Source organism: Blennius ocellaris, assembly GCF_963422515.1.
Source record: "Blennius ocellaris genome assembly, chromosome: 22".
Classification (NCBI taxonomy): Eukaryota; Metazoa; Chordata; class Actinopteri; order Blenniiformes; family Blenniidae; genus Blennius; species Blennius ocellaris.
In genome coordinates this window covers 9,191,353-9,204,199 of record NC_137671.1, presented here as the reverse complement: position 1 = coordinate 9,204,199, position 12,847 = coordinate 9,191,353, and the positions used below count along the sequence as shown (strand labels likewise).

General features: G+C 43.5%; 1 protein-coding gene across 1 annotated transcript in view; it reads right to left on the bottom strand.

The window, feature by feature from the left end:
- Positions 1–12,847, bottom strand: part of foxp2 (forkhead box P2) — a 102,857-nt gene that overhangs the window by 15,545 nt on the left and 74,465 nt on the right. The window contains 3 exon segments of the mRNA XM_080518675.1: positions 1,352–1,435; positions 4,445–4,532; positions 10,541–10,645. Of these exon segments, the coding sequence (XP_080374801.1) occupies positions 1,352–1,435; positions 4,445–4,532; positions 10,541–10,645 (277 nt within the window).

Below are 12,847 nucleotides of genomic sequence, written 5' to 3'. Positions count from 1 at the left end.
GCTGTCTTGTTGGAGACAGTGCACCGGTGTGCTGTACTCCGTCATGGGCTTCACTAAAAAGTGAATAAAAGCACTCCGGCCAAGGGTTTTTTATATAAAAATGAGCAGCCGATGTTGTACCTGTAATTGTGCTGGGTGTATTTTTATGCCGTCATTAGAAGTATGCCCTCTAATCCCCCTTTTGTCCCCGATGTTATTCCATGCAACAAAATTGTCATCTCACCTCCCCTTAAAATCCGGGAAAGCCTTAAAACTGAGGACTTAACTGTTCGTTTAGGAATTCTGTCTGAATTGCCCCCACCATCAAATGCAATTAGCTGCTCTTTTCATGTGTGCTTTATGTAATGCAATACTTCATTAGCATCATTCATTCATATTCAGGCATGGATTATAGGCTGCAAATTCTTCATTGGACGAGATGGAACCGAGCTGCTGGAGTTTTGAAGATTTAAAAAAAAAAAAAGAGCTATAGAGAGAGAGGGGGAGAGAGAGAGAGAGAGAGAGATTGAATAATGAAAAGGGAGTTGATTCCTGATGGAATTATGGGATAATTACGCTATCTTGTGATTATCTACATTCTATGATGAGAGCTGATGAGGAAAATTATTCTATTGAAAGTAGGCACTTACTAAGCAGCAAGAAACATGCTAACAATGTTTTGCTCTCAAATATTTCAAAACGCCTAAAATTGAAGGGAAATAATGTTTGCCTAAATGTATCATCTTAATATCAAATCCAAATAGTGACTGGGAGAGATGCATTTATAATCATTCAATCTGAAAGTAAAAAGGCGAGAGAAAGAAAATAGAGAATGACATCAGTTTTCTTTTTCAATGACCCCCTTTTTCACGATTTGGGATTTTCTGTCTCTCTCCCTGGAACCAATTTCGGCTCCTCTGTGGGTATTTATGTCAACACCGCGCCATCTTTGCACTCGGCTGTAATTTTCAGGTGTTTGTTGTTAAAATGACATACCTGCTCCTCTCTCATTCCACTTTCGAGTGCCGCCGCTGCCACTGAGCCAAACAGTCATCAGCAGCCAACAGGTTGTTTTGGCTATTATATCTATCACGGAGAAATGACCCGGCGTTTTAGCCAAGGACTCCACCGCTCTGCCATCTAATACACTTCCAAACTCTATTGTCCTCTCGCAGCGCCCAATAACTGATAAGAAGCAGCTGTAACTCGGTATTACAAATCCCATTCACCCCCCCCTCCTTTTTCTCCTTTCATCTTCTGTCGCTCACTCACGCGACTGCTTGCGCAGTTAAACTGTTCATTTTCTGTGCGGCAGCCTCCTCGTTCGAGGCCGGGCCTGTTTACGGCGGCTTGGAGAGCAATATGCACTCACTGGTTTGGGAGATGACTTGGGTTCTGAGGGCCGCATGTGCAAGTGGGTCATCATCGCCTGAAGACGCTCGCGTTCTTTAGAAAGCTGTTAAGAGAGAAGGAGAAGAAGGAGAGAGTACATTAGAGTAGATTAGAGAGGAGAGGAGAAGAGGACACACACACACACACACACACGCGCGCGCGCACAAAAAGGGAAGGAGTGTTCTGCTGGCAGTCTGAGGAGAACGTGAGGCTGGGGGAGACAGGTCAGGCTAAACAAATAGCATTTCATCTTTTTGTCAATAGCAGAATTTAGGTCAGCGAGGCTCTGACAGTAACAAGCTACTTGGGCCATAAATTAGGTGGTCCTGGGTGTCTGCTCAAAGTCCTGTGGACACTGTTAGGGGGATGGAGCGCAGCCAGCAGCTGCCGAGAGGTGAAGGGGTCTTCCAAACAGGGTGCCAGGCGGCCCCGCCTCCCCGGTCCAGTTAGCTGGCCCCAGCTAGTGCCTATCATCAATCTAGTTCACATGGAGTGACAGGGACTGGACCGTGTGAAAGGGTGAAACCCCCCCCCACACACACACACACACATCTCAACACAGCCTTAATAACCACACATATACACACACATATGGATCTAACATACAGAGAAGCAGACAAGGATGTAGGTGTGCACACAGAGGTGCACACGTACACAGAGCTGGGTCTCATTACTAGTGACGGCTCTCATGGAATAAAAAAAAGAAAGAGAGAGAGAGAAATGGTGGAGTAAAGACCGAAGGAAAAAAAGAAGAGAGGAGAAGAGACAGGACAGAGGACACAAGTGCACCGCCGTAATTGGTCACAGTGTTTAGAGCAGGCTTCAATAGCTTTGAGTCACAGTGAAAAACAAACACAGACAATGAAAGATAAATAAATTGCAAAAGATCCCCAACCTTTTTTTTCTTTTTTTATTATTTCCAGGCCAACACAATTTATTTATTTTTAAGACATCCAGATGGCTAACAATTTAATACAAACTGTTTATCAGACCAGAAAATAACTATGTGTGGGAGGAAATTCCTGGCCTGTGACTCTGGCGGAGGGTAAGTGAGCAAGAGAAAGAAAACAAATTTTCAATTGGATTTGTTCTTTTTTTTTTTCATTGTAAACCTCTTTTTTATATACACAATACTCTGTCAAACGTTGGTTATCGAGCATACTTTGCCCCTAAAAGTTGTTCCAAAACCTATTGGATCTAAAACCCGAAACATATTTTCCCATAAGAAACAATATAAAATGGATTAATCCGTTCCAGATCGTCTAAACCAGACATGGGCAACTGGCAACCCATATGCGGCCCCTGTTACCCATACGACGCGCCCCCTGAGCCAATTAAAAAAATAATACAGTTAATGGTCGGATGATCCTCATTTTAAGCACATTTCAACCAGGTATCAAGGCAAATTACTCAAAATTATTACTACATTGGATTTCTTTCTTTATTAAAATATCCTATGAATGCATGTAGTTACAAGTTTGTGGAACAGATTCCATTTTTGTAGTTGCCTATTGCTGTTGGAAAAAAGGAAATACAAGTGTATTATATTGTAACATACCTATATATGAATGAGAAAAGTCAACTGCACAGCTCGAGCCCAGCTGCAGTCACTTTTCCATACGTCCATATCATCTCTATTGTTCACATTATCATTTATTTATATTTATTAATATCACAAGAAATCTTGACCGAATCAAAGTGGAATACAGCGTGAGTTCAGCGAGTGATGCGCACAGTGATGACGTGCTGTTGCCTGGCAACCAGTTCGCCAGCTGAGTTGGCGTACCATTTCAGAGTTCGTAAAGTGAACTCTTCAAAATCGAAGATTTGTTTGCATCTTTTTTTGTTTTTTTCCACGCTCGTGGGGTAATTACGCGGATTTCAAAAGTGCCGGGATCCTCACAATCGTCACGATGAACTCAGGCCTCAGGCGAACTGTTTTCCAGCTGGCGTTGAGGTGAAGCCCAGTTTTAAAACACACACAGAGCTATTTGTTTCTAAAGGAAGAGCAGCCACGTCGGCAGTGCTGAGTAATAATGTCGCTCAATCAGCGCTCTCATTATCTAGCCAGCATGACTTCTTAATAAGGTCACGCTCCACCTACTGAAAATAGTTCCCTCCTTTTGAGCTTTCTTCAGGTGCAAAGTGCAGTTAATTAACACAGCAGACTGGGAGAGATGCGCTCGCTATTAATTGGAAAGAAAAAAAAAAAAAGAAAAAAAAGAAAGCAGAGAAAATAAAGCATACGCTTAATTCAATTAAAACAGCCATAATGGCTTTGGTTGTAAGGCCTGAGGATTCCTTTGTTTAGTGGCTTTGTTGAATTCAGCAGGTCCTGCTTGTGTGGAAGTGTTAAGCAGACCACAATATGGCCCCTTTCTCTTGCTCACACAACTTTGAAAAAAATTGAAGTTTTGAGTGGATGGCCCGTGACGTAAATGAGAATCACATTTGGTATTGTAAAATGGGACAATGGGAAAATCTTACCAAGCATATGACTCCTTTTTTCTCTCCTCCCCAACAGTGTCTTTTCTTTATTAATCTTATGTAGAGCATGTTCCCGTGTTTGATAACTTCGGCATTTCTTCCTGTTTCTTTCAAACTCGTAAGACGTTTTTAAGTAGTTTTGCCTACTCTGGCAAGTATCTTTCCCTTCCAGACAGCTCACCTGATTGATGCATTTAACTTCAAAATATACTAAACATACTGAAAACCTCCCTCAGCAAAGTACTGCTTATATAGAATCTGTGCAAGTTTACAAACATACTTTCAGTAAGTAAATTTTAGGGCACTTCTCCTGCAAAGTATACATTATATGATGATATATATGATGCCCAGTTGCATGTAGCCAGTCTGTGACAGAAATCGAGCGAAAAATTTACACAATTCAGAGACGTTTTGAGCAAAAATTTATATTTAAGAGATTTTGGTCTGTATGATGCACTCCTACATGTTTTATCATCTTTTACATTTATTTTACAGCAAGTAACCTGGTGACACTTTGGGGCTTGGTATTTCAATAAATGCCTGTGACAGGGACAAGCAAAATAAAATTTAAATAAAAAACACTCACTTGTATTTCCAGCTGCTGTACGACTTGCATCTGAACTCTACACTGGGCTGTGCTCCGGTCGTCGAGGGCGTGTTCATTGTTTAGGTGTCTGGTGGTGAGAAGAGGGAGGGACACACAGACAGCAGAGAGAGAGAGAGAGAGATGACACACTTAAAAATATATCAAATGTGTCACAGCAAAAAAAAAAAATTCTGTTCATTTTCACCAAGATCAAAATTATGGAGGATGATAATTACAGTATCGCCTTCACCACTGTTTTGTTTCAATGACAATATTTCTATACTGCAACAATTATCTATAGGCTCCTGTTAGGGACCATTGTTCCACACTGAAATGAGGTAATTAGAAGTAACATGACGGTGTGTGGTGCCATGTTTAACATGACAATAGGCCTGCCCCAGTTTAGATGGCTAACTTCAGTGCCGCCACGAGCACCGCTTTCTGCAGAGAATAAAAGCTGCTGGCCCAGCAGAATGGCTTTGTCTCCTTCGTTTACCGAAAACAATACGCACAATTTAACACCAGCAACATTTGACACACAAAAGCTGCACTTCACTTGGAGGTGCATTATCCGGCGGCAGACATATTAAATGTATCTGGTGTGTTCGCCTCATTAGAAGAAAAAAAGGCAGTCAGACAGCCAAAACAGTCAATGAGGTTTTTTTTTTGTGTGTGTGTCTTGATTGGATTTCGTCTGTAGGACACAAAAGCTCCGCCATTAAGATAGACCTTTATTCTTGGTAAAGCACACACACACACACACACACGCATGCACAAAAACACAAATATAAGGCGGAAAAGGGGTTTCCAAAGTGTTGTGATGCTGGGTAATGAGCCTCTATCTAAATGATCATTGGTGACAAACTCACAAAGCAAGCTTTGAGGATGCATGCTTACGAAATGCCAGAGCTGCCACTTTATCTCCAGTAATTATAGGTTAGCTTGCAGACCCTTCAATGATCATTTACAGCTCTGCCTCCAGTGCATTAGAGGGAGTACAAAATCTCTCTGGCTTTCACTTTATCTAAGGATACACACAAGCTGGCTGAGATTACTGTGAACTTGCACAACACACACACACACACACACACACACACAAAATGCACACTCTCACCAAATATCCCTCTATTGTTTCCCCTCACTTCTTGTTTATCTGCAATGTGCAAAACAAGACAACTCATCGGGGCGCCTTCTTCCCAGCCTGCCAATCACCCGCTGAATGGAACGTTTGTAATCACAATAGCTCTGCACCTTTCAATTAGACTGTACACATTTAAAAACCACTTCATCTCCTCCCTGCTTCACGCAAGCATTTCAGGTCTAATCCTCAGAAATATTTCATTATAAATCAAGAATGAGGTAGCATTAAGAAAAAAAGGGGAGGGGAGGCGGAGAGGGACATATGTGGGAGAGTAGCGGCGAGGGGAGGGACGAACCGGTGGTTTTCTTCAGCCCTGTGCCTAATTGCTGTTTCAGAATGCGCATGCAAAAATGGGGGCATTTCATTAATCATTTAATCACGTCCCTCGCAGGATGAGGGAACTAATGTTGCAAATACCCTTTTCATTTCACTGCCCATAATGCTATCTTATGCACTTGATGTATGGCGTGTGTCATGAATTACAGCTGCTTCAAAAGCAGAAAGCGGGGCCTGCTCGCTGTTCCTGAAGATACCTTGTTACAAAAAAAAAAAAAAATAGAGAGAGTGAGGGGCGAATCTTTATTAAGCTCGCCTCTCCTTCACGAGCGCCTTGTTTCTCCTCTGTTTTGTCAGGGTGCGGCGTCTGCGTGCGAAGGGCCTGCAGAGGGTTTTAGCCTGGTACATGTGCTCCTTGCAGTCCTGGCCAGTTAGCAAGGTGATTACAGGAAGATTACTACATGCATTTATGAAATATTCAAATGGCAGCATGTCCTACTGAGCATTAATAATGCCACAGGAAGACAGAAAATGGAGGAGGGGGATGACACAGATGGGAAGTCAGAAAACAATGAGGATGGGAGACCTTTATTTACTAAGATGGGCCAGAAACACAAGTCTGAACTCAACTATGAACATCTTTCTGTAAGAGGACTGGAACAAATTCTAGTAAAATGAAGGATAACAATGCAAATCAGAGTGAGGAGGATTCTTTTAGCATGATCACCCAGATGTGATCATTAAAACTTAGTCGGAGGCGTCCGCTCTGACCGGTAGGCCTGGTTGTCTACTGTTTATGTTTACCGCCCCACACCCGGTCTGGACCATCATTGATTTCTGCTGTTGGGAGAATTATGTGATGGGGCCTTGTGAGGACGGGGAAGAAAGGATGAGAATGGAGATTGAGAGATGTAGCAAAGATGGAGAAATCAAAGCAAATAAAGAGACAAAGAGGGCGATAAACAGCGGTTGACGGGAGAGGTGAGACACAGCGGTTGTTTTTCAACCCCTAGATAAAGACTTCTTCTTTTATTGGATCCTGCTGCTTTCTCTTTTCTCTTTAAGAGTAGGGAGAAAAACATCTCAAAGGTTTTTCCCCACAGCAGCGCACATGAATATGTAAAAGCCATCAACGTCCACTAAGGGCCCAATAATAAATCTACTCAAGCCAGAATATATGGATGATACACTTCTGCTAATTGTCTGTGTGTATTATCAGGGGCTGCAGAGGCCCAGCAGAGAAAGTTAGGCCCCTTAACTAACTGCGCATGGCACACAAACACACACAAACTCACACGCACACACACACCAGTTCAAGCCAGTACACACAAACAAACATAGCCGCGACACAGACTTGTGTGTCTACACATGTATTATAGAGCAAGAATCATGGATAAACCAGCCGGTGTACACAAGTATACATATTTACACACACGCGCACACACACACGCACACACACACACACACACACACACACACACACACACACACACACACACACACACACACACACACACACACACACACACACACACACACACACACACACACACACACACACACACACACACACACACACACACACACACACACACACACACACACACACACTCTCCCCTCGGTGGTGGTGGAGCGTTAAGCAATGCCCTCCGTTTTAAAGGTCTTGTCACAAGTGCAGCAGACATGTGGAAGGGTAGAGGAGAGCTTAGCTATCCAGGGGCCGGGGGCCTGCCTGCTCTGCCTCCACACCGTGTGTATGTGTGTGTTATAGGAAAGACAAAGACACTCGCCCGCTGCCTTGTGGGTTTAATTAGCAGTGGGTTACAGACACCAACGTTCAGGTTAGCGGCTGAGCTTGCCATTTTAACATGGAGCCTGCCTTCCTGCCAGTAATAAGGAGAGCAGAGTGGTGACATAAAGTGGACGAGCTAAGCGTGTGTGTGTGTGTGTGTGTGTGTGTGTGTGTGTGTGTGTGTGTGTGTGTGTGTGTGTGTGTGTGTGTGTGTGTGTGTGTGTGTGTGTGTGTGTGTAGGAGCAAGTGTGTTATTGAGGCGGAAGGAAACTGACTTGGAGGGGTATACAAGGTGAAAAGTGTTCAGAAATGTGGATATTTTGGAGAAGAAATGCCATGGATTATTTGATAATTACTTTTTGCATTCGCCTATACATGAAAGGCAGAGGGGCAGAGGGTTTTAACAATGAGGCTATGATGTAAAGTCAATTTTCAAACCTGAATTACATTTGGAATCGCTGATGTTTACCAAAAAGACTCCCACAAAAATAGCTCCAGCACATAACCTACAAGCATTAATTCTCCTCCCCCGTCTCCTTTTCTTGCAACTAACACAAATACACACACAAACCGCAACACCCACCACTCAAGAAACATATTGTCTCATTTTGAACTTCACAGAGCTAATTCAGGGTGCCAGCCACCTCGCGGCTACCTTTTCCAGGTGAGAACACTTTAAAGCGAACTGAAGAGCTATTAAATGCTGATCTTGACAAGTTTTTTCATGCAACAAAACAATAGATGACTAAACGTGTCACCGCCGCTGAGCCGAGCTCCTGCAGCGACTCCTTCGCCGCCGTCACCCCCCCCTTCTCCCCCCACGCGTAACCCACACCCAGCTACCAACATCTAAACTGTCATCTAAATCTGACATCCACTTTATGTAACCCCCGTTTAAACTGCACCCCTGTGTGCGTGTGTGTGCGCGCGCCAATCGGTGTGTGTGTGCAGTTGGCTGGCATCTCCGGAAACATGAAAGGACTCCCTCTGACACCTACAATCACTGCTCCAAGGCACGCCACCGAGCAGCCATCTTTGTTCTGATGACGAGTGTGCCTTCTTTGTCGGTGCCTTGTTTTCATGTGCCGGCTGGGTTATGGTGTGTGTGTATGTGTGTGTGTGGGGTCTGAACCGAGACATGGTTGTGTTTTGTAGCAGCCGATGTTCTGGCAAGTGTTCTTACAAAACCGTCAGCCAACCCGTGCTCTCGCCTTCAAGTCTGAAATCGCCCTGTTTTCTCTCAATCTGTCTGTCTTGCTCGCGCTCAGTTTGCCTTTACAACCCTGCATCCTTTTGCATCGCCTCACCGGCTTACCGGCTTCACAGACACATCGCTTTCCACAGTGTATCTCCGTCCCTCACCTGAATAACCGACTAAGCTACCGAGACACAGTATCCCTCCTGCACACAGACTTGCGTGTGAACAGAGCGTAGAGTGCAGAGGAACAGACTGATGTCTTCTTTAAGTAAGTGTACAGGGGTGATAGGACAAGATATCAGCAAATCTACTAATCCGACACAGGCTTGCCTTACCATGCACACATCTGCACCCAAGCTGCAAGGCAAACTCCTCTACCTGGACTAGTGTACATGCAGTGCGGGTTGGACGATAGATTGTGCGCCGCAAACTGGCTTTTCATGAGGATGACTTCTAAAAAGATTCACATGATGCCTATAGATGTATTCAGCCCGTCCTAGAAGGCTCGCATTGACATTGACAGGTATGTGAAACATATCTTTCATGGAGGGGGTGAGCAACTAAATTTATATTCACCTCACTTCAAATGTACAGGACGCTTTGTCAGTGGGTGAAAATGGGGCCTAATGTGTTGCCTGGTTTTGTCTTTGGGAAGCTGGTAAACACCTGTGTCCTTCATTTTACACGTGCACCTTTTGGCTTGAATTGCTAGAAAGGCAGCTGACCCACATCCTCTAGCAGCTCCCCGTTTGCACTCAAGCTTCTCCTCAAGAAATGCAAAATTTTGGGATTCACCCCCCCCCCCCCCCTTTTCTTTTCTAAAAGCCGGAACAATATTCTGATTTCAAGAGTTTTTCACAAATTCACGTGGACATTTGCAGCCCATAAAAAACACTCGCCAGATCGTTATTTCACAGTTAATTACAAATGTAATTAGAATATTCAAATTAAAGCTTTCCTTTTCTTTTCTTCTCTGTGTGAGAGCAGGGGAGCCAGGGAAAGAGTGAGAGGAAGAGCAGGAGACAGAGAGAGAGCGAGAGAGAGCGAGAGAGAGCGAGAGAGAGAGAGAGAGAGAGAGAGAGAGAGAGAGAGAGAGAGAGAGAGAGAGAGAGAGAGAGAGAGAGGGAGAGAGAGAGAGACTCTTAGTGAGTGGCAATGTGATAACCTGTAATCGGCAGTGCTGCAAACACCTTCTTCCTTTGATGTCCCTCCACTAACATCCTGGCAACAAAGCCGGCCAATTACAAATGAGCTAATTAACTAAATTGTTGATGGAGCATGAAGAGTTCATTCGCTCTGGTGCCTGCACCATGACAACAGTGAATGAGGGCCTTTGTTGTGGAGGTAAGTGTGCGGCCGTGCGAGTTGCCATTAGCTTTTGACGCTTTTTCACAAACCTATCAGGCCCCTCCATGCCAGGAAGGAAATTTGTTATGGATCAGAGTTGGTTTGAATCCTGCATTGCTGGAGCAGAACCCTGTCAACTAGCTGTCGAGGAGGTCAAAATGTGCTCTTTGAAAGGCTGTGATGTTTTCTTTTGTTACAGCCCCTGTACCCAAGCAGCGAGGAGGCGCTGCGCTTGAAGGGGACAACTCCTGTGTGTTTCACAATAAAATAGATATTGCCACATGACGTTAACGGGAAAGGAGTGAGCTGGAAACCATCCCAAGTGTTACATCTTTGTCTTACTTCAAAAACTGTCCAAAGTCGTCACAGATGTTCTCACAGCCGGGCCACTTGCAGACACCGTGACCATACAGGGGGTGGGTCCCTCCACTTTCTTCATGTAGTGAGCTATGAAAAGAGAGAGAGAGACAGAGAGAGGACGAGAAAGGTAAAGTAAGCAAACATCACAAGGGATTAAGGTCTGAATAGCAATGACATTTCACAATGTAAAAGTATGAATGGCAACAAAAAGTCACTGGAACACAATCAACATGTCTTGGTTTTAAGATGTTATTTATAAGGTGAGTGTGTTTCATTGAGCATAGTAAGTAAAGTATTTAAAAACATTTCCTGAAGCAAATAGTTGCACAAATTACATAACAGCTCAATATTGTACTTTACTCCATCTCCAGAAAAAACATGTCCCATTGAGTTAACCCTTTACCAGTAACCAGATCTGGTAGGTATTGGTATTTATGTCCATTCATTTGAAACTAATTCAGAGATAACAATCATATTCTAACTACATAACTGCTACTGCTCTATACTGAGGCAAAGCATCTTTTCCTTCTAATCAATTCAACTGATTTATCCTTTTGACTCAAATGGTGAAATATGTGGAAGTATAATACTTTTTAACATATTTAGTCACGTGTGAACGGGTCTTTATTTACACCAACTTTAAAGTATTGAAATATCCTCATATAACACACACGACTTTCTGCATTTCAGGTTTGTTATGAATTCTTTAGCTTGGAAACAAAGGCTTCATACTCTTTTTTTTTCAATGTGTAAAACAGCATCAATATAATCACAAAACTTGCTAAATCATGTTTTTAAAGCATCATAATCATAACACAATTATCTAAACCTGTTGGTTTAGTTGTAGGAAATTCAGTGGTAAAGGCAGATATGACAGATATGAGGTATGTGCAGAACTGCGCTAACTTTCCAGGCTTATGTGGATTAAATTGCTGGTTACAAGAAGATTTTTTTTTTTTTTTACAGTCGAGAACAAAATGAGGGTTCTAAGATGTTTGGGACAACCTCGCTGGGGAATTCTTTCATTAAAAACAAACAAACAAACAAAAAAACTAGTTAGAACAATGACTGTTGTTCGGAAAACAAAAGCTCGACCAGTTGAACTTTCATCTGTTCACTCACTTTGGATTTTAGTCATTTTTTTCAACAGCACAGCACCGCAGGCAAACCAAAACTTGGAAGTTGGGAACAAGTGAGCAGCTACCCACTGACCCACATTCAGTCTCAGTAATCGTGATCAATACAGGCTTAGCACAGCTACTTTAACTTTGGGGACACTATGGAATAATGTAAGAGACGTATAGGTTGAACCAAATGTAGCCCACACACTGGAGCTTTGCCTTCACCACAGTCACCGTCACATCTTGGAAAGCTATTACGGGGGAGGAGGGGCGGAGGCTTTCAAGTAAACATTAAAAATCCAGACAGCCATATAATTTTCATCAGGAGATTAATACTCTGTGTAACTTATGTTCTTTGAGGACAAGGGGAGCAGGGGTGTTCTGGCGTTTTTCAAATGGCACCCAAATAAGTTACGACCCTGCCGAGACAGCACATCCTATTAAAGATGACAGTTTAACCTTTAGGCTTGGCACTGGTGTGTGCGTCTGTCATGTGTGTATGTGTGTGTGTGTGTGAGGGGGAACGTGTGTTGTGTGTTTGTCTACGTAGAGGTCGTGCATGTATGTGTGTGGTCTGTGGCTACATACATGCATGTCTGTGTGTGTGTGTGTGTGTGTGTGTGTTTGTGTGTAAAACAGGAATATGTGTGTTAGTGCTGGCAGAGCTCACACACTGTTTTACAGAGGGGGGCTTTCCCCGCATCGATCCATGGCATGTTAGTAAGCAGTGCTCCTGACAATACTCCTTGTTCGATCATTATGAGACACCACACACCCCTCGGGACACAGGCGAGATAAAAAAGGAAGAAAAAAAAAGAAAGCCCGCCCGCTCTCCTCCTTTCTTTCTTCCTTCTCTTCTCATTCGTTCCCTACCTCTCCTCTTTCTCTCTGTCTTCCTTCAAAAGATATCTTTTTCAAGCCTCCTTTTAGTGGTACTGGAGAGATAGCATCTACTTTAAACCAATTACACAGCACTTCCACCTCCAGTGCGAGTCTCTACCAAGCATCCACACAGACAGACAAACACACACACACACACACACACACACACACACACACACACACACACACACACACACACACACACACACACACACACACACACACACACACACACACACACACACACACACACACACACACACACACACACACACACACACACACA